At 37.1% G+C, this 26782-nt stretch overlaps 1 protein-coding gene across 1 annotated transcript; it reads left to right on the top strand.

Annotated features, from left to right (window-relative positions):
- The first annotated feature begins 648 nt into the window (after positions 1-648).
- On the top strand, positions 649-1839 carry LOC149817757 (uncharacterized). Its single transcript, XM_089986071.1, has 2 exons — positions 649-870; positions 1697-1839. Exons 1-2 carry the CDS (start codon positions 649-651, stop codon positions 1781-1783), a joined length of 309 nt encoding a protein of 102 aa, XP_089842197.1. The 3' UTR covers positions 1784-1839.
- Positions 1840-26782: the final 24943 nt, after the last annotated feature.

The raw sequence follows: 26782 nt of genomic DNA, 5'->3' as shown, positions 1-26782 counted from the left end.
ATGAAGACTGCAGCAAAAAAAGCATCTGGCGTAGTAGATGATCCATTACTGTGGAAGGGCCATGGTCCTATTACTATCAGGAGAGATTACTGGGATGAAATGTGCGATATGTGGGCGGGAGATGCATTTAAAAATCGCTCTGCGAAGGCTTCACAAAATCGATCGAAGATGCCCGAAGCCCATCTACACACAGGTGGATCTAAGACATTTGGGAGCCACGTAAAGAAAATGGTAACTCATCAATATATAATATTAATTTTATAAGTATAGTTGCAAATTTGTGTACTAAATCTTTTGTCATTTAACTTCGCAGGAAGCAGAAAAAGGAGGCAGTGTACCATATAAGGATGTGTTTGTAGAAACACATAAACGGAAGACCACGGGAGTCTTCGTATCAGAGAAGGCGAGAACGACAACGGTATGTATTAATTCTATTAATAATCATTGCAATATATATGCAAGTCATCATAATGTTATCATTAATTATTAATGAATACTTTAAACATTATTTTGTAGGAGGCATATGAGCAACAAATGGTAGAGCGATATGGTGAAGACGCTACTCAGCATCCATCATTTGATCCTACAGCATGGGTGACTGCAGCAGGTGAACCCAAAAAAGGTCGCGTGTTCGGGTTTGGGAGTAATATGAACACTTCACCAGTTATTGGTTCTTCCAGTTACGGCTCACCAACTTCTTGCGCCGACATAAGCTCCAAGCAGCCGACTATTCTTTCCGGTGATGATGTACGCGAGATCATTAATGAATCACTGAATAACTACTTCCAATACACCGTCGCCCCCTTTCTCCGAAATGAGATCAAGGCCGCTGTTCAGGATAGGGGATCTTCGATTCCAGGTCCCTCTCAGGTATAATCACATATATAGTTTTTTTGACTATCTTAAAGCACATCTGAGCATGGTAGAATCACATATAGAGTTTTTCTAGATGCCTTAGAACACATATGAACATGCTATAATCACATATTCAATTTTTTTACTGCCTTAGCACACATATGAGCATGATAGAATCACATATATATATATATATTTAACTTTTTGTCTGTCTTAGAGCACATATGAGCATGATAGAATCACATATAAAGTTTTTTTGATTGCATTAGAACACATAAGCATGCTATAATCACATATTCAGTTTTTTTACTGCCTAAGAACACATATGAGCATATTATAATCACATATTCTGTTTTTTGACTGCCTTAGCACACATATGAACATGCTATAATAACATATAGAGTTTTTTAACTGCCTTAGAACACATATGAACATGTTATATATCATTTATGATAGAATCACATATAAAATTTTTGGCTTTGCCTGCCTTAGAGCACATATGAGCATGCTATATTCACATATTCAATTTTTTTACTGCCTTAGCACACATACGAGCATGATCGAATCACATATATAGTTTTTTGCTTGCCTTAAAGCACATCTGAGCATGGTAGAATCACATATAGAGTTTTTTTATATGCCTTAGAACACATATGAACATGCTATAATCACATATTCAATTTTTTGACTGCCTTAGCACACATATGAGCATGATAGAATCACATATAGAGTTTTTTTATTGCCTTAGATCACACATGAGCACATGATAGAATCACATATAGTGTGTAATTTATTTCATTATATTTTGTTTATCAATACTGACTGTTCTTTTCTTGTGTAGGCTGCTAGCGATAATCAGGGTAGTGGAGCTGAAGGGACAGATAAAGACAATGAACAAGAAGACGCACAAAATCTTGGCGATGATTAGAGGACTGTGTTGAAGAAGTTCTATTTTTTTTATTTTTCCTAATTGTAATTGTTGAATTGTAAATAATTAAACTTTTTAGTTTTAAGGTGGAACGATTAATTATTATAGATACTTGTTATATGAATTTTTTTGTGTGGTTTGTTTTTTATTTACAGGAAATATAAATTGTACAGGAAATATAAATTGTACAGTTCTCCGTAATTAATTTTTAAATAAATTTTTTTTGATTTTTTTTCGTTTTTGCGACGGATTAGCGACGGATGATTCCGTCGCTATTCATATTAATCTAGCGACGGCTTAGCGACGGAATTAAATCCGTCGCCACGCCGTGGTCGCCGTTTAGTACCGGCGGATTGGCGACGGAATATAGCGCTCGTTATTCCGTCGCAATTAGCGACGGACTTGGCGACGGAATAATTCCGTCGCCAGTTAGCGTCGAAATATTCGCGACGTAAGCATACTGTCGCCGCGTTGTCGCTAATCCGTCGCTAACATGGTTAGCGACGGATTAGCGACGAAAGGTGGTCGTCGCTAATCTACTGCTCTGTTGTAGTGTCGGTACCTCCCTCCGAGTCTTGCGCATAAGATTGGACCAAGCAAGTACCAATGGGGGCTCCGCTTGTCTGGTAGGAGCAGCTGGTGCAGTTACCTTGTGTTGGGACGTTGCAGGTTCCAAACTCAATGGTATAGTTGTATAATTGATATATAGAAACTCAGGTATAGAGTTTCTTTCTTTTGAGCACGAATTTTTAATGCTAGTAGGCTGGCTAATAGGCCATTGCTTATGGATCTTTGTTCATTTGGAGTCATGGAACTGTTTGGGAAATTAAACTGTATAGTTGAGGATGCTATCTTCTTCTTTTGGTTAGTCAAAATAAATGAATACATAATTAAGATGATGCATGATGTGGGAATAACATAATGTGATGTTCCCTGCGTTAACATTGTCAAATATCTACTGCAAGAACTTTGAGGCCCATGCCCATATTCGCCCATACTGTTGTGTGATAATGTTGGGGCCGCATATTTAGCAGCTCATCCTGTGTTTTATAGTCACAGTAAACATATTAAAATTGCTGATATTTTGACTAAACCTCTCTCTTTGGCGTCATCAACTGTTGCCTGTGCTTCTTACCTCATTGAACTCCGGTGTGTGTGTGTGTTAAGATACACTTTGAACCAACAGAGGATCAATCAGGAGGAGATGAGGATAAACCAGATAAACCAAGTCGCAAGACTCATTATGATTGAGACCCAAGATAATGATAAGATTGAATCCCATTGTAGAGAAAAGTCCAATGTAATTAAAAGAACTCAAAGATAAGAGTCTTCAAGAAAAATCGTGTGATCGGGAAGGCTCCTTAAATATTATATTATAATCACTATAAATAAGAAATAAATAAGATTCATGGCTCTCACGTTGAGTAGTGTGAGAGCAAGAGCCTTTTACCGATGAATGTATGCACCTCAAAATGACCGAACCAACTTATATTTTGTGTTTTGTATGTTCTTTTACCTTGCAATTTACATGCTGATATTTGAAATATTGGAGAATGAATATAAGTGGATGCCAATATTTTCATGACAGATTTGACCTCTGGTTTTCTTGGGTACTCAGGATTCGGCATTTAGGCTGTGTTAGTGGCTAAGATAGTCAAAGTGGGTGCGAATGTGCAGACCAGTGTTGTCAGTATTGTAGTGAATCGGCCGATTGATGGTGCAAACTATTAATAGAAGCGAGAATGTGCCTTCTTTCTTGAACAGACTCAATTGTCTTCCCAGCTGACACACTGGCTCTGTCTAGCATTCATAGTGGGATGGGATAAGTTGTAAACGTCTGTGGGGGCTTAGGCTTTGTTTGAAATTGTGCTCTAAGAAGACAGGAAACACGGCAAGAAACCTATGGATTAGCGACGACCTAAATCCGCCGCTAATTCCGTCGCTACTTTGCGACGGATTAGCGACAGATATAATTCATCGCGAGTCCTTCGCTATTTTAAATTAGCGATGGATAATATTTGTCGCTAATCCGTCGTTAAATTTAAAAATAAAAAATAAAAAAAAATTTGCTCGTTGCTGGCGCGTTCTCCGGCAGGGAGCAATTTTTTTTTTACAGAACCGGCGCATTCCGGCGTCGGAACGCTCTTCCGCAGCGAGCCAGTCATGACGGGAGAAGGGGTCGTATGGCGTGATGGAGGGCAATCAGGTGCTTAATGCACAAATTTTGTGACGCCGCAAAAACTCGCACAGAAAAGAGAGACGAAATATTTACGCGAGAAAGAGAAGAGAGATCTGTGACTACATGAAGGTTGATCGTTTCTACAAAACAAACCAAAAACTGATAAACTGAGATCCCTTAAGAAAAGTAAAAATTAAAGTTAAAAAATAAAAAAGGAGCTTAACCGAAATGAGAGAAAATCGGAAATCTCTCAAAATCGAATCCAAGACGAAGCAGCGAGAGAGAGAGACTTATTGTTTTAGAATACCTACACCGGAAAACCCTCGACCGGTCGAAAACCATCACATGTCGACTCACCGGAAAAATCCTGCGGGCACCGAAATCTTTCACAGAGAGAGACACGGGTGATCTACGACTAGGAATCTTCCAGCTAAAGAAATTGACGACTCTCTTCGCGCAAGCACATACTTCCTCGCCCTTTCGCTTTCCTGCTCAAAAGACGGGAAGAACACCCCCGTCCCTTCCTTACCTCCTTTTATAAGGGTTGTGCACAGGATGACATCATCACCCCAAATTGACGGTCGGGATTCAGTGTGGAACAGGAGGAGGGAAAATTTCGCGCCTCAGGTGGACGGTTTAAATCGAAAATTAGCGACGGAATTTTTTGTCCCTAATCCGTCGCTAATTAGCGACGGATTAGGGACAGAAAAATTCCCTCGCTAATTCCGTCGCTAATTAGCATTTTTTCGTAGTGTTTTGGCGACGAAAAAATGTTGTCGCTAAGCTATCGCTAATTAGCGACGGATTTAGTGACAAAGATATTTTCGTCGCTAATTTTGCAAATATTTCAAATGTTAGCGATAAATAGTTTTCGCTCGCTGATCCATCGCAAATTTGCGACGGAAAAAATCCGTCGCAAATTTCCGTCGCTAATTAACATTTTTCTTGTAGTGAAAGTACCTGATTGTATTTTTAATAAAAGCTGCCTGCAAAATTTGGAAAACAAAGAATAAAATAAATGGAAAACAGATTATTATGTCAGCTTCTTTAGAAATCCAAGATTCCTAAATTCTTGTAGCCAATATTCTTCCTAAAATATTTTTTTAGTGTCATCACTAGATGCTTGACTTTTGGCGCAAAACTTTGTCTTTGTCTATTTCTCATTTTCATAAAATGAAGTATTCATGTGTCAATTTAGTTTGTTCTTTTTTTTATGAAAAAGAAAGGTGATGGTGGTATTTTGGCATATATAGGGATTGTGTGTGTGTGTGTGTGGTTGGCCTTGGCAACAGATGGTGGGATTTACTGATCACTAATATATATATATATATATATATATATATATATATATATATATATATATATATATATATATATATATATATATATATATATATATATATATATATATATATATATTGATGATTCATCATAAAGTTTAAATAGAAAACCCAAATAACAGGATCATTTCAAAAATTTGCAAATAAAAACTATGTTGTTTTGGCTTGATAAGGTAGTGGGGATGCACAACAAGCCAAGCTAGCTTGGGCTCGACTTGTTTAAGCTCGGCTCAAACTCATTTGAGTAGATAAACGAGTGAATCTCGATTAGCCTGATTAAGCTCAAATTGTATGGTTATATAATGCACAGAATATAGTATATGTACAATAATTTTTGTTTGCAAACTTAATATGTTAAAGTGGCGTTGCTGACAGTTGTGGTGTTGGCCTTTTACATCAGAGGTGGTAGTTCAAAACCCGTTTTCAATGAAGTTCATTTTTTTTTAAATAAAAAAATGCTCAGCTCGAGCCAAGTTCGGACAAAGTTGTTCAAGCTCAGCTCAAGCTGGGCCTGAACAGCTATTTTTATATTCGAGCCGAGCCAACCTAGCATTCGGGTAGTGTGCATTCCTATAAGGTAGTTTTGTGTCTCTTTGTTTTAATTATTTTTCTTAACATTCTTTTATGAGCAAATAACATTTAAAAAGAAAACAAAAGGAAAGAACCAAGTCTACGAATGTTGACAAACTAGTAATGCAATTATTGGTTCATGCTTCTATGTGACAATTTGATGAATAGTTGTATATATATATATATATATATATATATATATTGCTAAGCTTATCCTTATCTTATATGAAAGCTTGAGATATAATGATTATTAGAGAAAATCTAACCAACTAAGAAATATAATGATTATTAGAGAAAATAACAAAAAACTGCTGAAAATTAATTGAAACTAAAAATAAGACAAATCTTGGATTCCAACTCAACTGTCTTTCTAATTCATCTCAACCTAAACTACCATTTTTAATAAGCATCAATTAAGAAACTTTCTAATTCTAAATAACTAGTAAGTTGAGACATGGATCAAGTAGTTTGGATCCAATATTCATTACAAGGTTTTAATAAAAGAAAGTTTAAAACTATAAATATATCAAAATTGGATCTTGTGGACCCAAAAGTCCGTCGTTTCGCTCCTACATCATTCTCCATAGTTAGAGAAAACTTGCCCTCAAGTCTGAATCCTGACCTGCCAAAAAAGATGAAGAAGGAGGAGTGGTAGGTAGCACCCTCTCTCCCTCCCCAAATCGAGCTGACAGGAGGGGAAGGTGCCCCTCCAGTGGGTGCACTGGAGCTGACAGGTGAGAGCCTACCCCGCTTTGCTCGTTCCGAGTCCAGCTCCATTCAGCTGATGTTTGGTTGGCTCAAACCAAAGGGTTACTGGATTGGATCATTGTTGTATTTGGGGAAACCAGATCCAGATAGATTGATAGACCCAACAAAGGTGGTCAGACAATTCTAAATAGAACCGGTCAAAACACCAACTCGGGTCTAGAGACCCAAACCCTAGCCTTAGACCTAACTAAAGCTGGTCTTCAGATTCCTTGTCCTTTACACGTAATGTCAAAGACTCGAAGCTTTGAATGGCTGTAAAGGGTATTGTGACCAAGTCTTGATGGACTCGACTTGTTTCATCAGGCATGTCGTGAGTTTTGGATTCGAGCTAAAATATCTGGCCGAGAGGGTCCGAGTCTACTCTCCTCCAAAGGTGATTTTGTGGGTCTGCTGCACTTTGGAGTTTGGAATTTGTACACGTCTACGAATCTTTTAAGGTGTGAAATGGACAATGGAAATGGTCAATTGAGTTTTGTTACGAGTTATCATGATTTCTTTCGGGTTTGGCCCACGTCATGTCAGACATGTTATTGAATTGGATCTAAAAATTAGACCCAACCCGATCCCATTTGATTCAGATCTGAGTTCGTGTTTGGGTATTGCTAAAATCAGAGACCCATATGGCTTAACGGGTTCGAGTCTTAAGTAGACCCCCCTTTTAATCGGGTCTAACAAATAGACCCAACACCAAACCCAGTTTGATTCGGTTCTAGGTTTGGGTTCGGGTATGGCTGAAAATTGTATACTCATGTGAATTAACATGTTTAGGTAAAAACAGGTTGGTTCCAAACGGGCATACCATAAATTTGATTCTTGTTCAGGTTGGGTCTAGATCAATGTTGTCAGTATCTGTATCGGCCATGAATCGTTGGGCTACCAATTCAGCTGTATCGGGCCAATACCGATACTCAACTGAATCGTTCTGTATCGGCCATGAATCGTTGGGCTACCAATTCAACTGTATCGGGCCAATACCGATACTCAACTGAATCGTTCTGTATCGCCCCAAAAATAATAAAAAATTTATTATGTGTCAATCATAACTTGACACGAGTTGAAACCATTAAAATAATATTTAAAATTTAATTTTTAGTATTTTTTACATTTATTAAAAAATAGCCGATTCAGGCATGCAACAAATTGAAATTCTGCCGATGCATATCGGCTGATACAGGTCACTACGCACCGATACTGATAACATTGGTCTAAATATTACTGAGATCATAGATTTGTATGGGTTAATCAGTTCGGGTATAAATTAGGTCGAGTATAAATGGATGTGTTTGTTTTAATACAAGTGAATTCTATAAGGATTTTTAACTGTTTAAATTTAGAAAAGTTGTTATCATAAAGGAACCTATTGGATTAATAATAATTATATATAAATTTCTCATAATTGATATACATTAACTCGGGGTTAAGATCAGTCTGGGTTTCGGATCCAAGAAGCATTCAGGCTCGGGTTGCTTCGAGTAAGAAACGGTTTTGGGTATGTACTAAAGGCTCATTCGGTTATAAATTACGTAGAACCGTTAACCTGATCACTCTCCATCTTTTATTGTACAGCCTGCCCGACTAGGGCCCAACAGCAGATGGATGGTGATCAGGTGCAGCGGCACATTGCATTTGTGCCACCGGATCGCGGCACATGGGCGACCTGGGGTTTTTTAATGATTGAGATCATGTGATTGCACATTTTAAGTGTGTTGTTGTACCTGATCACCAACCATATGATGTTGGGACCCAAGCTAACAGGTTGTATCTCAAAGACCATGGGTACACTCCAGGGGGTGCTGGGTGCAGCAGTACAAAACAAAGTTTACAATCACATTGTGCCTGATCTTTGCTTAGCCATCGGCGTTTCACATGAAAATTCATTCACACCTTCCCCCGTGGGAAAGATGTTTCCCATACTTCGTCGGGCGTGCCTTTCGTGTAAAAAGCATGTCCCTTGCAACAAACCGGCCATAATATTTTGCAGCACCCATCTTGACATATACATTGTGAACAAAACAATTTGTTCACATTCAATATGTAAAGCAGTAAAACTTTCTCTCTCTCTCTCTCTCTCTCTCTCAAACTTGGAGTCTTCTTCCAGTTGATCCCACACTTACCATGAGTCTTCTATGATAATTATCTGGGACCCTTTTCAAGACTATTAGATGACCCTGAAACACCAAATGAAGCTTCTCTTGTATGGTTCTAGTAGGGAAGTTCTTTCCCATGTGAAAAAGTAGGTACAGATTGTTTGGGTTCTAAGGTTAAGACTTGTAAGTAAAGTTGGCTTGTCTCCCCTGTAAAAAACTAAATTATTTTTCTGCTCCTTTCTTATTCCATCTCAGGAAGTGCATCTAACTCGTATCTTTTCTCAACTTGGAGCAGATCCAGTGCTCGAGGCCAAGGAGTTAATAAAGTACTCGGCTCACACAAACAACAGAAAATCGCTGTCACGTAAAGTAATTTTCTTGGTTTCGCGTGGGTTGTGCACAGGTGCAGCCTCACATTGCATGTGTGCAATGTGATTGCACCTGATCCCAACACCAAATTGCTCAGCTGTTTCCAAATTTTTGGATATATGTGTTTTAACAAAAAAATTGCGGTAAAAGCCTGAAGCTCTGCGTTTTCTATTTTCCCTGTTACGTTGGTTCGAAGAGGCTGTTTTCGAAGGATGACCCGCCGGAGTGCACCGTTCGATTCGTCGTGGCTATTGTATCCTGGGGGAAGGACGCCGGACGACTTGCAAATTCCTTTTCAAAAATCTTTCAAAAGACATAAGCCTCAACCTCCACTATGAGAAGGTAAAGTTTTTTATTTTCGCAGTTTGAATCTTCACCGTGGTCACGAAGAGAGATATACAAGCAAGATCAAGCACTTACGAAAAAATTATATATAAAAATTAAAATAGATGAACTGAAAATCACATTTTTTGAACTTTGGGGTTTGTTTGTCCTTCATGCTCTCACTGGCTTTTTTCCATCAACAGCACCTCAAGCTTAGGGTACAACAAATTGAGAGAGAGGGGCAGAGTGAGGGCAAGGCTAGGGTTCGTTCTTTATAGGGTCAGCACATAGATAGAGAACTTCTTTATTCGTTTGGCTTTAAGGGTCAGCTCATATTTATAAGAATCATGGATGAAATATGGATTCGAATCCAACTCAAATAGATATGTGTTTATTTCAATGAGAGATAAGGATTATCCATGAAGAATTTTGCTTGAAAACTCACAATAAGAGTTTTGGTTTGATTGGGATACACCTCTTCTGAAGCTTATCCCTATGCTCGACGGGACAAACAACAAAGAGGATTGCCATCCTGATAATAGACAACAAACCGATGTCTCAATAAACTGATATGCCATCCCATGTGATGGATGACAGACTGGTTTGCCATCCATTGGTAGGATGGCAGACTACTTTTTCGTCCCATGGCTTTGTCATCTCATGAATCAGACAACAAGTTTTTGTCATCACTAGAAAAAAAGGGACATCTTTTGAGTTTTTTTATGATTTTTTTTTTCTTTTAAAATTTCTACTTAAACCCTGAAAGTGTATTTTTCAAAAGAAGTTAGCATTTAGGCATCGTAAAAAATTAGGTGTCTACAGATTCTTCTCTATGTCATTATATTGAATGTGATTCGATTTGTGACAAAGAAATAGACACCCTCGTATGAGATCAACTGATTTTAGAAACAACTGGGTTGCAGAGATCGTTTGGGTCTTGCTGAACAAGATGGTGCCAGTTTTGGGAACAACTGGGATGTCAAGATAGTTTGGGTCTCACCGAACGAGGTTAGGCCAGTTTTTAAAAGGAATTAGATTGTCGAGACTATTTGCATCTCACTAAACAAGGTCATATAAGTTTTGAAAAGAGAATAGGTTATTGAGACCGTTTTGGTATTGACAAATGATGTCGGTCTAGTTTAAAAACTAATTAAACTGGATTGCCAAGACCATTTGAGTCTCGTTGAATGAGGTCGGACCAGATTTGGTAACAACTAGGTTATCGAGACCATTTTGAATCTCACCGAATGACATCAGGTTAGTTAAGGAACAACTAGGTTGCTGAGACTGTTTGGGTCTCGCCGAACGAGGATGAGCTAGTTTAAAAAGGAATTATGTGAATGGTGATGAAGGCAATCAAGTGACCAAGGTTTGGATGAGAAATAATGGTATAACAGTAGTGATTTGCAATCAAAGAGATCAATGATGAAGGCAAGTTTTTGCCCAAAAGGAAAACAAAAAAGGGGAAAGTGCTTAACCAAGTTTCTTCAAGCCAAAATTGGATGGGAGAGCTAGGAAACAAGAAACCTTTGTCGTACAAAATTGGGGATGACAAAGATATTATCGTCCAAGACTGATACAACAAAGATATTGTTGTCTGGGACATGGGACGACAAAGGACATTGCCATCCAAGATAAGGGGGATGACAACTTTTGTCATCCGAGACATAGGAGATGACAACCTTGTAAGTTTGGGACAAGAAGGACAAACATTACGACAAATAAGTTTGCCATTCAGAGCAAGGAGGCAACAACCATTACTATAAAGGACAATTGGGATGGCGAAGGACATAGCCATCCAGGACAACTGAAACACTGAGACAACAATCATTGTTGTCCAAAACAAGGGATGATAGTCCTTGTTGTATGGGAAAAGTGGGATGGCAAGGAACATTATCGTTTGAGACAACCTAGATGGCAACCTTTTACCATCCAGGATAACTGGGATGATAGTCTTTGTCGTTTGTACCAAGGGATGGTAGTCTTTATTGTAACACCCCAAGACTTTAAACCCAAAAAATTTGAGAAAATTTTTTCTTTCATCAACGAAAATATTTTTCAACATCTTAGATCAAAAACCTTGGGTGAGTTACGGGTCGATAATCAATCACACTAGTATTGGATTTTTATAAAAAGGAATGTATCAATTTAAATTTTCATTATAACACATAGAGTATTATTCAATAGGCAAATAATTAATACTAAAGTTTATAAAACAAAATAACAGAAGTTTCAAAAATCCAGTCTCCAGGAAAGGAAAATGGTTTGACTTTCTAACTCTGCCACAACTCCCTGTCATTGCCCCGGTAGATCATTCATTGTTTGTAATTGTGTAAAGGGTCAATAACAACACCCCCGTAAGAATACAATGACAAAGTACATGTATATGAAAGCAGGCATATATGAAACATTATTTTGCAAATATAAACAAATATCATGACATTGATAAATCACAAAACCATTGAAAAACTAAATTTTGTAATTATGCATGATCAAGTATAATATGCATAACTTACCAAAGAAGTAAATTATCCATCTATGACATGAGTGGCGTAGAGTTCTTTCATTTAGGTGATCTTTCTTAAATAATGTGTGTTTTGTTTTGACTAAATGTGCAACACACTTTTGTTCCTCTTGTTAATAGTCTATGTAGGTACTATACAAACAATATCCAGATCGGAAACACGACCAAGGGGTATATTCAAACAATTTATGTTTTATTACCTTGGCCTTACACATCCTTTCCGGCCTTGGGTGAGGGATGAAACTTATCAAGAGAGAAATTTCAATACCCTCAACCTGATATATCAGTATTTTCATTCAGTTGAAGCCTTATTCACTATCACCCTGCGGCACCAGTGGTTGCTATCTCCTATCTCTGTGACTGGGGAAGCAACACTCCATGCTTTACAATACCCCACAGAGCCAATCGTACTGCTTACTCTCTCATTGTAAGCAACATGAGAATTATCATTCACTTTCTTAATTAGTTAATCCTTAAGACATACATACTTAAACATTATTTGCAAACTTTAAATGGCCTCCATAGGGCACAAATATGTATGATTTTCATTTGACTTATCATAAAGTCATTGGCCACCACGTTGGGGCACAAACAATACAATTACATTCCATATGTTATGAGCACATATGACATTTCTCATTGCCTTGTGAGTCAATTTCAATATTGTGCTCAAAATGTCTCAGAACACTGCATTAACACATACTTTCTTTGCATTTATCAATTCACACATATATATCTCACATTTCTTAATATAATGCATTGAACATTATAACAATTCACATCTATCACCCATTTGGTTGTCACGCAATATGCATCACACAAAAATAACTTTTCTTATTTGAATAAGCACACTATTTCATAAGGCAGAGTATTTGTTTCATAATCATCAAATCATATTTATGATATGTTTTAAAAATATATACAGGTTATGGTCAAAATGCATATCATATATAAGAAGCTAACATAATCATTAATCTTTCACTAAATGAAAAATATGCAGCTTTAAATCACATAGGCAAGACAATTGTTACTAAATTTCATCAACACTTACAACATATACAAAATCCAATTTACGTCGGGATTATTTTCTAAGCCAAATTACTTAATTAACATATTGTATATAGTTCACTTTACTGATTTATCATAGCATTTTTCATAAACCCATACTTTAAAATCATAGATTAAAAAGCTTGCAATCATACATAGATATTGTTTTCCACAAAAAAACTAAATCTCAACTCGTAGGTTACTATGTAATTCATAAAACACCTATATCGTTAATATATATACATTTTTCTTTTTTATAAAATACCTTGAATGATATCACTGATTTAAAATGAACATCAAAACCCAACCTGATTTTGCTAGAACTCAACTTTTAACTGTCAATCATGAGTTGCATCATACGTGACCCCCCCCCCCCGCCCCTTTTTTTTTATAAGCCTGATTTAATGAAAATTGTTATTTTAAACATAATCACGTTTTACACATTTTTTTTCTAAAACCACACCAACACCAGCTGGACTATTCAAGAAAACGCAAATTATACATATATCGACAATCCTATGTTTTTTACAAAAAAAAACATCTAAATAAAAAAATGATTTAAGTATCATCATGTTTCTTTTTTTTCTTCTTTCTTTGTTTCACATTCACATAGATACCTGTAAAACATAAAAATCTTTTCAACTAGACAGTCTATGCTTATACACATAAAACAAATCTAATTGCATGCATACTTCACCGATTAATGATATCGCATATCAGTTTAAAGAAATTACTAACTAAACATTTTATTACCAACATAATGTGTGTTGTCAAAGAAAACGAAAATCATATACAACAGGGAAAAATTGGTAAACAACAATCCAAAGTTCGATGTCAATTAACATGGTTGTTCAAAACAATATTTTCAGAAAGTCATAATAGAAAAGAAAATTGTCAAACACAAATCAACTTTTTATGTCAAGCAACAATATAATTGATCGAACTAAAAATGTCCAGAAATTAACAACATGGATAATCGACATTTCATTGAGCCTAATTTTCACATGCATATACTTAAGTCAGATTACCTACCTCGAATCGATGTAGTGACGGTTGGACTCTAGTGGTCAGCCGCAAACCTAGCTAACTATCGTCACAATTACAACTATCTAGTTGTAACAAGATAGACAGAGATATTGAAGAGTATGGGAAGAGTGAGGGCTCATGTAACTTTATATAGAGAGGTAAAGGGTAGAAGTTACAAAATGAGTTAGTGACACCACAACAAAGCAGTGGATTAGCGACGACCACATTCCATCGCTATTCCATCGCTAACCGGCTTAGCGACGGATTAGTGACGACTAGGCGACAGTATGCTTACGTTGCAAATTTTTCGATGCTAACTGGCGACAGAATAAATTCGTTGTCAGGTCTGTCGCTAATTGCAATGGACTAACGAGCGTTGTATTCCATCGCCAATCCACCGGAACTAAACGACGACCTCGGCTTGGCGACGGATTTACGTCCTTCGCTAAGCCGTCGCTAGATTTATATGCATAGCGACGGATGTTTCCGTCGCTAATTCGTCGCAAACCCAAAAAAAAATAAAATAAAAATATTTGAAAATTAAATACCGAGAACGGTACAATTTATATTTCCTATAAATAAAAAACAAACCACACAAAAAATTCCATATAAAAGGAATCTACAACAATTAATCGTTCCACCTTAAAATTAACAAGTTTAATTATCAACAATTACATTTATGAAACAAAAAAAAACAGAACTTCTTCAACACAGTTCTCTAATCATCGCCAAGATTTTGTGCATCTTCTTCTTCATTGCCTTTATCTGTCCCTTCAGCTCCGCTACGCTGATTATCGCTAGCAGCCTACACAAGAAAAGAACAGTCAGTATTGATAAACAAAATATAATAAAATAAATTACACATTATATGTGATTCTATCATGTGCTCATATGTGTTCTAAGGCAATAAAAAAACTTTATATGTGATTCTATCATGCTCATATGTGCTCTAAGGCAGGCAAAAAACTCTATATATTATTCTATCATGAATTATATGTGTTTTAAGGCACTAAAAAATTTTTATATGCAATTATATCATGCTCAGATGAGTTCTAAAGCAGCTAGAAAAACTCTATATGTGATTCTACCATGCTCATATGTGCTTTAAGGCAGACAAAAAGCTATATATGTGATTCGATCATGCTCATATGTGTGCTAAGACAATCAAAAAATTGAATATGTGATTATAGCATGCTCATATGTGTTCTAAGGCAGACATACAAACTCTATATGTGATTCTATCATGCTCATATGTTCTCTAAGGCAGGCAAAGCAAAAAACTTTATATGTAAATATATCATGAATGATATATATTCTAAGGCAGTAAAAAAACTCTATATGTGATTATGGCATGCTCATATGTGTTCTCAGGCAGTCAAAAACTGAATATGTGATTATAGCATGCTCATATGTGTTCTTAGGCAGTCAAAAAACTGAATATGTGATTATAACATGCTCATGTGTGTTCTCAAGCAGTCAAAAAACTGAATATGTGATTATAGCATGCTCATATGTGTTCTAAGGCAGTCAAAAAACTTTATATGTTATTCTATCATGCTCATATGTGCTCTAAGGCAGGCAAAAAACTTTATATGTAATTATAGCATGCTCATATGTGCTCTAAGGCAGGCAAAAAACTCTATATGTGATTCTATCATGCTCATATGTGCTCTAAGGCAGATAAAAAGTTATATATGTGATTCGATTATGCTCATATGTGTTCTAAGGCAGACAAAAATCTGAATATGTGATTATACCTGAGAGGGACCTGCAATCGAAGATTCCCTGTTCAGCACAAGATCGTTGATCTCATCTCGGAGAAAGGGGGTGACGATGTCATGGAAGTAGTCATTCATTGTGTCCTTAATGATCTGGCGTACATCATCATCGGAAAGAATAGGTTGTTGCTTGGAGCTTATGTCGGTGAAAGAAGTCTATGAGCAGTAACTGGAAGAAGCAATAACTGGTGAAGTGTTCAGATTACTCCCAAACCCGAACACGCGACCTTTTTTGGGTTCACCTGCCGCAGTCACCCATGCTGCAGGATCAAATGATGGATGCTGAGTAGCGTCATCGCCATATCGCTCTACCATCTGTTCCTCATATGCCTCCTACAAAATAATGTTTAAAGTATGCATTAATAATTAATGATAACATTATGATAACTTTCATATTGCAATGATTATTAATAGAATAAATACATATCATTGTCGTTATCGCCTTCTCTGATACGAAGACTCCTGTGGTCTTCTGTTTATGTGTTTCAACAAACACATCCTTATATGGTACAGTGCCTCATTTTTCTGCTTCCTGCAAAGTTAAATGACAAAAGATTTAGTTTACAAGTTTGCAACAATACTTATAAAATTAATATTATATATTGATGAGTTATCATTTTCTTCAGGTGGCTCCCAAATGTCTTAGATCCACCTGTGTGTAGATGGGCTTCAGGCATTTTCGCTCGATTTTGTGCAACCTTCGCAGAGTGATTTCGAAATGCATCTCCCGCTCACTTATCGCACATTTCATCCCAATAATCTCTCCTGATAGTAATAGGGCCATGGCCCTTCCACTGTAGTGGATCATCTATTACGCCAGATGCTTTTTTTGATGTAGTCTTCATATTGTGTGGCATGTCTGCAAATCGATTGGCAGTCACCTTCTGTCACACCTTCCTTGCATCATTTTCTTTCGTCGTAGTTGTGAAGTGATTCAAAGCCTACAAATATTTTCAGAAAGTTAGTAGACATTATTTAAATAAATTAAATATGAAACACATTAACTATGAGGAATAACTGTATACCGTGAATGAGGACCACAATCTGTCTAACACTTCCTTTGGGTACTCTTTTCATTGAGCAACCGGTCCTGGTAAATGTTGAAGAAGTGAATTCCTAATCTCTCGTACTACTTCTTGTGGCTCAAACCTCGTGTTGCACATGAATTGTTACACAGTAAATATCAATATAAAATATTTATAAGATATGCAATAATTGAAAATGAAATACTTATGGTCGATTATCGATATACACTATTTGAATGAGTCTTCTTGTGCCAGACTGAGAAGACCCTGCTTCATGTGTTGGCTCCTGACTTGTGTGATCAACTGGTGTAGGTGGGTCATGTATAGGCGAAACATCATCTGTAAAAAAATATGTTAGAAATTCTCAGAATGCGCATTTGAACTAATCAAACATCCAATTAGTTAAATGATATACCTATCACAAGAGCCCGTGAAGATAAAGGTTGGGCTTGGCTACTACTGGATGAGCAACCACTGTAACCTCCACGAACCATATTCTAACAAATAACATATGTCATACAATACATTCAAATAATTCACATCAAGTATTACAATACATTCAAGTCATTCGCATCAAGTATTACAATAATTCAAATCATTCGCATCAAGAATTGCAATACATTCAAATGATTCGCAACAAGTATTACAATACATTCAAATCATTCATATCAGGTACTGCAATGCATTCAAGTCATTCACATCAAGCATTGCAATGCATTCAAATCATTCGCATCAAGTATTACAATGCATTCAAATAATTCAAATCATTCACATCAAGTATTGCAATAATTCAAATCATTCGTTGCATAAATTATAATACATTCAAATAATTAAATCATTCACATCAAGTATTGCAATGCATTCGAATCATTCGTATCAAGTATTACAATACATTCAAATAATTCAAATCATTCACATCAAGTATTACAATGCATTTAAATAATTCGTATCAAGTATTACAATACATTCAAATAAATTTTTTAATCATTCACATCAAGTGTTGCAATACAACTCATGCATTCACATCAAGTATTACAATGCATTCAAATAATTTAAATCATTAACATCAAGTATTGCAATGCATTCGAATCATTCGTATCAAGTATTACAATACATTCAAATAAAATTTTTGTCTGCTTTAAACACATTCTTTTGTCATCAGAATGGATGGTCATTGGGTAGAAATTGACGATTCATTCCGATTGCAATACATTGTAATCATTCATATCAAACAAATGACAAAACATGTATCTGCAGCAAACACACTTCAATATCTCACTAACTACATCAAACATTGCAATACATCGTAATCATTCATATCAAACAAATGGCAAACATGTATCTGCAGCAAACACACTTCAATATCTCACTAACTACTACCATGCCTAGCATGGACTCCGTACTCCAAAAATAAGAACACTTCAATATTCATACATTAAAATCATGCTCAGCATGATCTCCGAACTCCAACAAAGCAACCCTAAATATCAACAACTAAGTGAGTGTGTGAACAATAAAGTGTTACATCTAATAAATTAAATAACATGTGATGCGCTTGCATCACTTACTCACCACGGGTATTTACCCGATTTGCATTGTTTTTTACACTTACTTACCACAGGTGGCTGAGCACAAGCTGGTTCTATTGAAAAATTTGCACAAAAAAACACTTTTTTAAAATGAAGTCACCACGAAAAAAAAAGGTTGTTCCGACAAGGGGTTGACTCCCCTGCTGTTCCGGCAAGGGGTCGACCCCCTTACGGAACATAGGGGGTTAACCACCTTACGGAACATAGGGGGTTAGCTGACCCCCTGTTCGGGCAGGGGGTCAACCCCCAACCTTTTCGTCAGTGAGTCGACCCCCTACCGGAACAGCAGGGGGTCTCCCCCCTGCCTGAGCAGGCAGAGGGTCGACCCTCTGTCGGGGTCGACCCCTTGCCCGGGTCGACCCTCTGCCGGAACAGGCAGAGGGTTAACCCCCTGCCTGTTCCGGCAAGGAGTTAACCCCCTGCCTTTCGGGGGGTCCTTTACCTTTCTCTGGGCGGCGGGGCCTGCGGACGGTGGGATCGGCGAATGGTGGGATCGGCGAACGTCGAGAGCGGCGAACGGTGGGAGCAGCGAAAGAAGAAAAGAAAAAGTTGTCTGGGATTAGGGTTATTTGAAACTTAGCGACGGCTTAGCGACAAAATTAATCTGTCGCTAAGCCCACGTAAATCAAATTTATGAAACCAGCGACAGACTATATTCTGTCGCTAAGTAGCGATGGATTAGAGTTTGTCGCAAGAGTCGTCGACAAATGGTGCAGCCGTAACGACAAAATAGTATGTCGCAAAATCCGTCGCTAAATAGCGACAGACTATATTCTGTCACTATTTTTGTATGCTTCATTGATTATAGCGACGGATGTTTGTCGCTCGTTAATCTGTCGCTAACTAGCGACGAAAATATTCCGTCGCTACAGTCCATCGCTAACAACGTATTTTTTTGTAGTGTGACAGCTTGGGGGTTTCATTTTCCAAGAGTCATCTTTGTGTAGTGGGGAGGGGTTAGATTAGGATGTCATTCACATATGGGTTAATGAGAGAGAGAAGTGAGTGGGAAGTTAAAGAAACTCAAAAGTCCTCTTGTATTTTTTTTCTACTAACTTTTGTAACTTCCCCAATTCACATGAATGGTGGTGTGGTTATGCCCACCTCTTCTAGCTGTTATAACCCCTACATTACTACAACCTACCATCTAAAAAAAATGTTTTTCTAAATGGCTTTATTATTATTTTTTCTCTTTTCTTTTCTTTGGATCAAGTGGGGTCCACTAGAGTGAATGCCCCCTCTCTTTAACGTCTACTCTTCCTTTCACTTTTACTAACATATATATATGTTCCTATACTATGTAATTATTTCATGCTTTATAAAATCCATCTCATGTATTTACTATGTAATTATTTCATACTTTATAAAATCCATCTCATGTATTAAATATTATATCTAGTACTACTTCCATTTTATTTTATATCATTAAAGTGTGGATCCATGTTGGTTCCAGTCCTATGTCCATCGATTCATACTCACACTGAAAATCATTTTGGATTTTGGATCTTCAAATCCAATTTGGATCCTTTCGAGATTCGAATCCAATTACCAAAATTCGACCCATATATAACTAATATCTTTTTATATATCCTTTATTCAAATCTTGGATTTGCCTATGAACTAGATCCAGGTACTTGATATGTTTCTCATAAATAGTGGATTTTAGATATTTTTGGTATTGGACCAAGATCCAAATCCCCTTAGATTTTCAATTCGAGAAATTAATTTTTTTTAATTACATTCCTCATAAACCCTTAGTTTATATTAACTTTTCAATAATTATCTTTTTTTAAAACAACAGTTTATTTACTTAAAATTTTCTTAAAATTTTATGGGTCTTACACTTATCGTCAAGGACAACTGCAACGATAAAGGACATTATTGTTCAGGATAACCGGGACAACAACCTTTTATCATCCAGGATAATCAGGACAACATCCTTTTTCCATCCAGGACAACTAGGATAACATCCTTTTGTCATCCGCCTGCAATAAGGACGACAATATTTGTCGTCCATACCAAGGGATGGTAGTCATTGCCATCCAAAACAAGTCGGATGACATAGGACATTGTCATCCATGATAATCGAGACAACAACCTTTTGTTGTTCGGGATGACCGAGATGGCAACCTTTTGCCATCCAGGACAAACAGAATGACAGAGGATATTATCATCCAGGACAACAAAGGAGATTATCATCGAGAACAATCAAGACGATAGTCTTTGCCATCCATACCAAGGGACAATAGTCCTTGCCATCTGGGACAAGTGGAAAGGCACATGACATTTTTGTCTTGGACAATCAAAATGATAGTCTTTGTGATTTGGGACATTCAGGATAACGTCTTTGTCATCCAGGACATATTGGATGACAATCTTTTGCCCTCCAGGACACACGAGATGACAGAGTCTACCACAGACACATTGGACGACAATCTTTGCCATCCAAGAAACATGGGAGGGCAAAGTCTGCCATCTGGAACTGAGACGACAAAGATTTTTTTGTCCAAAAATCTTGAGACGGTAAGGATTTTTTCGTCCAGTAAACTTAGGATTTTGTTTTCCAAAAAAACTTTGGATGACAAGGTTTTTTTTCTCTAGAAAACTTAGGTTGACAAGAATTTTTCCATCTAGAAAACTTAAGACTTTGTTGTCTAGGAAACTTGGGATGACAAGAAATTTTTTGTCCAATCATGCATATATGTGTTATAAGGTAGTAAAAAAACTTTCATAGTGATTCAATCATGCATATATATGTTATAAGGCAGTCAAAAAACTTTCATAGTGATGAAATCATGCTTATATGTATCTTAAGGTTGTCAAAAAACTTTCATAGTGATTCAATCATGCATATATGTGTTATAAGGCAATCAAAAAAATTTTATAGTGATGAAATCATGCTTATATGTGTTCTAAGGTTATCAAAAAACTTTCGTAGTTATTCAATCATGCATATATGTGTTATAAGGTAGTCACAAAGCTTTCATAGTGATGAAATCATGCTTATATGTATTCTAAGGTTGTCAAAAAACTTTTATAGTGATTCAATCATGCATATATATGTTATAAGGCAATAAAAAAAATGTTATAATGATGAAATCATGCTTATATGTGTTCTAAGGTTGTCAAAAAACATGATTGGCTCAAATTATACTCTGACTTCAAATTTAGTAGTTGAAGAACTGCAAACAAGATAGTGTGAATCTCACAACCATTCTAAAGTGGCTCATCAGCATCTCTAAGTAAGTCGTAAAATTTACTAGTTGCATCGTTTGCTGCTTCTTCCTCTACCCCAGTTGGTACATCACTAGAACCTATAGCAGAACCCAGTTCTGGTCCTGCGACATCAAATATCAAATCCACATATGGATTATCGTGCACCACATCCACTCGTGTATCAAAATTATTCTAAAATTCTTCACCATGAAGCATCTAATTCTGATAATTACTCACAAAACCCTTTATGTATAGGTAATGTCTAACGTCATGAGGTTCTACAAATCGATTGTTCTTACACATCATGTATGAGCATCTGATCCGACCTGTGGGATCCACTGTACTAACACTTGTTGTTGCAAATTCAATAAAACTGTCAACACCATCCATATATTCAAGTGATACCTCATTATCAACTATATTACGGTACATTCATTCATGGTTTGCAGTCATTTTGTCTTATGATGTTATGAATATTATCCTAACCGGTTAAAAGAGAATCATAAGAATGCTACATGGTTTACAAATATGTTAGGAATTCTTGTTTGGTGATTTTTGGTGAGCAATTTTTTTGTTTTAGTTAATGCACAAATTTTCTTTCCCTCTCTACCACAAACATGTTTAACATAAAATGCAATTTCATGAACTGTTATGCATGCATTGATAATTCAATATTTTTGTGTGTAATACCATCACATTATATTTACACACATCACAAGGATATTTAGAAAGATGAAATCACATTCACAAACATGATACATTCAATTTAAAAATATTTTCATGATATAATTTCACATGGAATGCATAATCAAATCCAAAATAACTTTATCAAGCATGGATAGTCATGTCAAACATTACAATACATTCAATCATTCATATCACAACAATATCAAACATGTACTTACATCAAACACACTGCAATATCTCGCTAACTACTACCATGCCTAACATGGAATCTGAACTACACAAATAAAAGCACTTATATTCTCATACATTCAAATCATGCTTAGCATGATCTCTAAACTCTAGCAAAATAGTCTTAGATATCTATAACTAAGTGAGTGTGTGAGCAGAAAAGTGTTACATCGAAGAAAGTAAATAACATGTGATGTGCTTGCATCACTTACTCACCATGGGTATTTACCTTATTTACATGCTTTTGCATTTGTATTTTTCTTCTTTCTTTTCGCATGACATTTTAAGCTGCATGCGGTGCTTAGCATTAAGTATCGCACATTTTGCTCTGATATGCCTTTGCAATGACAAAAACTGTAGGCCAAAGACAAGGACATAGGCAGTGAGCTTCGCCACGCCCTGCCTGATGAAAGGGGAACACAACAGAGGGTAGAGCCCCCTTCCCTTGTCGATAGAAGAACCTCTCAGATAGGGGCTTCATCCTCCCTGCCCGACGAGAAAAGACAACAGCAGGGAGGCAGAGCACCTGCCGGCTGGAGAAACAAAGTGGACAGGGGGGAGAGTCTTTGCACCCTGTCGACTGAAAGAACCAAGGACAGGGGACTCTGCCTCCTGCCGATTGAATGAAAACAAAGAAGGAACGGGGGAGGGGCCGAACCTGTCCCTCGTAACTCAAGCAACAGAGAGGGGGTCTCGGCCCCTCCCTTACGAAGAAGGACAAACAGGAGGGAGTTGAGCCCCTCCCCCAAAACTGAAGAAAATGCAGACATGGAGAAGAGGGAGAGGGTCTCAGCCCATCCCTTATGAAGAAGGAGAAACAAAAAGGGGTTGAGCCCCTCCCTCAAAACCAAGAAAAAGAAGACAGGGAGGGAACTCGACCCCTCCCTGGAGAAAAAGAAGGAATGGGTAGGGCAATGACCTTGCCCCTGCTTGCAGGTAACACCCAGGCAGTAGGGGCAAAGCTCCTGCCGACCGGAAGGAACTCGGTAGGTGCCCAAAGCCCCTGTTGAAAAAAATTTCACAGGCGGCAGGGGGTGTCTCCCCTGCCGACCTATCTGAAAAACTGGCATGGGCTTTAGCCTCTGTTGGCTGACCATGGTTTGCCGGTAGGGAAGAACAGCGGACACCTGTCAGTCGATAGAAAAGAAAGAGAAGGAAAAGGAGAAGAAGAAGAAGAAGACACGGGAGAAAGAGAGAGGGGGTGAGAGGTTACCTAGAGAGGTGAATGAGGGTTTGACTATGAGAGTCGAGGGAGGGAGAGGGTTCAGGGTCCGATCGAATGAGAGAACTCGATGGTCGGCTATCGATCGAGGGAGAGGGTTCGACAATATAAGTGAGGGAAGAAGTAACATGGTGGTCGACGACAGCAGACGGTGGTCGACGATGGCACATGGCGGTCAACGGAAGGAGAAAGGGTTTCGGGTCAGTGGTCTGCGACTGCACACGGCAGTGAGAGAGATGGAGTGAGGGAAAAAGTAACTCATTCGGCAGAAGGAGAGAACTCGGGCGGCGGAAGGTGGGAGGCGATTGCATGCAAGGAATGAAAAAGAAAGGGTCTCGTGCGCATTAGGGTTTTATGGGAGAAATTAGCGACAGAAAAATTTTGTCTCATAATCCATCGCCAAATAGCGATAGAAAAATTCTATCGCTCATCCATTGCGAAGTTGTGACAAAGTTTGAGACAAAATTTTGCTGTCGCTAATTGGCGATGGATTATAAGACAAAAATTTTCCATCGCTAATTTTACAACTAATTCTAATTTTAGGGGCGGCTAGTTTTCTCTAGCTAATCCATCACACATTTGTAATAGATGTTTTTCGTCGCAAATTTTTGTCTCTAATTAACATTTTTCTTGTAGTGGGCGGCACTTTTTTGTATGACCAGATCAAGGAAAGCTTTGAGTGGTTGTTCAAAGTATTTACACAGGCAATGAATAGGAAGCAACCTGAAGCTATACTTACAAATGGTGATCACGCAATTGTGGCTACAGTGTCTCATGTATGGTCAAATGCACATCATCGCCTATGTTTGTGGCATATTTTTCAAAATGCAGCAAAGAACATAGGGCACATATTTAATCAAAAGACAAGGTTTGATAAAAAGTTTATAAGGTATGTACTTGAGAGCGTAGACAAGGTCACCTTTATGTTTGATTGGGAGAAAATGATTCAAATATATGACCTTGAAGATTGTCTGTAGTTACAAAATTTATATGCAAAAAAAAAGAACTGGGCATTGGCATATGGAAGACAATACTTTTGTGTATATATGATAAGCACACAAAGAGCTTAATCTATGCATGTCACACTTAAGAAAACCATGTATTCATGTTTAACAATATTTCACTTCATGGAACAATATGAATTATTTGTAGATGGTCTTAGATAAAATGAGCTTGAACAAGATGTGAAATGCTTCAATACACGCCCTGTAACTTTGGGCATAAAAATATTAATGTGACCTGCAGATCTGTATATATTGACTGTATTTGTATGGATTAAGAAGGAGGTTAGACAGGTCATGAATTGCAACATAGAAGAACACGTGCAAACCGAGAATATGCAGAAATACCATATTGTATGGGAGGGCGCAGATCATTCAAAAAGGCAAGCACATGTTATGTACAATGTTGACAACAGAACAATTGAATGTACATGTAAAATGTATGAATTCAAAAGTATTTTATGTCGTCATGCATTAAAGGCACTTAATCAAGAGAAGATACAAGAAATACCTGAGTCATATTTAATGCAAAGATGGATGAGACAAGAAAAGATTGAACTGCTGGATACAGATAATGTCAGTCAATCTTGTGTTGATGAGAAGTGTCATATAGCCTCCTGTTACCAACAACTGTGTAGGTCACTTTTGCACGTTGCAGATTTGGCATCAAAAAGTGAAGAAGCCTATGTATGCACGAGAAAATTATCAAGGGAGTTGCTTGAAAATGTGCAGTTAATTCACCATCAGTCGGTTGTAGCTCATGAAGGCCAGTTCAAGAACATAGGAGTGAACAACAGAGGTGAAAATCATGCTTCCCTTGACTCACATGAGAAGTTGCACCGAAGTGTAAACATCATCTTCAACAAGTCAGGAGTCAATATTGTAGATTATGATGAAAATATTCATCTAGTGAAGGGTATCAAAAGAAAACCTGCCTCTGATCGCAGTCATCGGAGGACAAAGGGTGCCCTAGAATTGGTTGGCAAGAAAAGGTCAAAGAAACTATCAACCTCTAAGCAAAAGCAATCAAGCCCTTTGCATGAACATGTATGTAATACATTATATTGCTTCCCATGTAAATTGCATTACGTGCAGCTTATCATTATCTAACTTATGTAATTTCCAACATGCACCAATACCCTATAGACGTGCACTACAACGTTGGAACCTTTAATCCTCCCGACTAGTTTTTCTAGGATGATAACTTTAGTTTTACAAGTCTTTTGGTATGTAATCATTGTTGGGAGGATGTTTGTATTTCTTGTGAAACTTAATGTAGTGTCTTATATTGTTCTGTTTCATGACAAACTCAGATTAATTCGAAAGTGAGCTATGGAACACAAGAATCACGTGTGAATTCTGTTTAAGTCTTACCATATATCATTTTCTTGATACAAAAGAAAGTAAGTCTTAACATAAAGTTAGTTGTTATGCCTCTTTGCATGACCCAATTTCCACATTGTCGGATTTGCTAAGAGTTGTTTAACAAAACAGGAGGTTGCTTATATACTGAAATGGCTTCATCCAAAAAGCTATGGAACCTAGGAATCACATGTGAATTCTGTTTAATAATGTATTTTTCACATGTATAAATCATTGTATTATCTATCCTTCACATGTATAAATCGTTTTAATATCTATCCTTCACATGTATAAATTGTTGTCTCATTTAGCCTACAGAGCTACAATTTTGATATCGTAGGTAAATCATCATTGCTCAATGCTTATACAATTAGTGAAAATCATTGTCTCATCTAGCCTTCACATATACAAATCGTTATACACATAATGTAGTTGAATCATTGTGCAAAGTTGTTCTATAAATAAAGTGTCTTAAAAGCAAAAAGTTGTTACATTTACTACATGTGCATGATCATTGTTAAATCGTTATAGCTTAATTTTTAAACCATTAGTAAATCGCCATCAACCATGTCATAGTTATTGCTAAGGAAAGGAAGAAGAGAATTATTGTTTCCAACCACCATTTTCATACTCGACATACCAAACCCATGTGAATGA

Source organism: Nuphar pumila, chromosome 13, assembly GCF_984573655.1.
Source record: "Nuphar pumila chromosome 13, dmNupPumi1.hap1.1, whole genome shotgun sequence".
In the NCBI taxonomy this organism is placed as follows: Eukaryota; Viridiplantae; Streptophyta; class Magnoliopsida; order Nymphaeales; family Nymphaeaceae; genus Nuphar; species Nuphar pumila.
Note: the sequence above shows the minus strand (reverse complement) of the source record. Positions and strands in the feature narration are given on the sequence as shown.

Bases quoted from the DNA above. Each gene is read 5' to 3' on its own strand.
- LOC149817757 (XM_089986071.1), top strand. From the start codon at position 649: ATGAACACTTCACCAGTTATTGGTTCTTCCAGTTACGGCTCACCAACT. The intron at 871-1,696 runs GTATAATCACAT...TTTCTTGTGTAG, and splicing joins CGATTCCAGGTCCCTCTCAG to GCTGCTAGCGATAATCAGGG.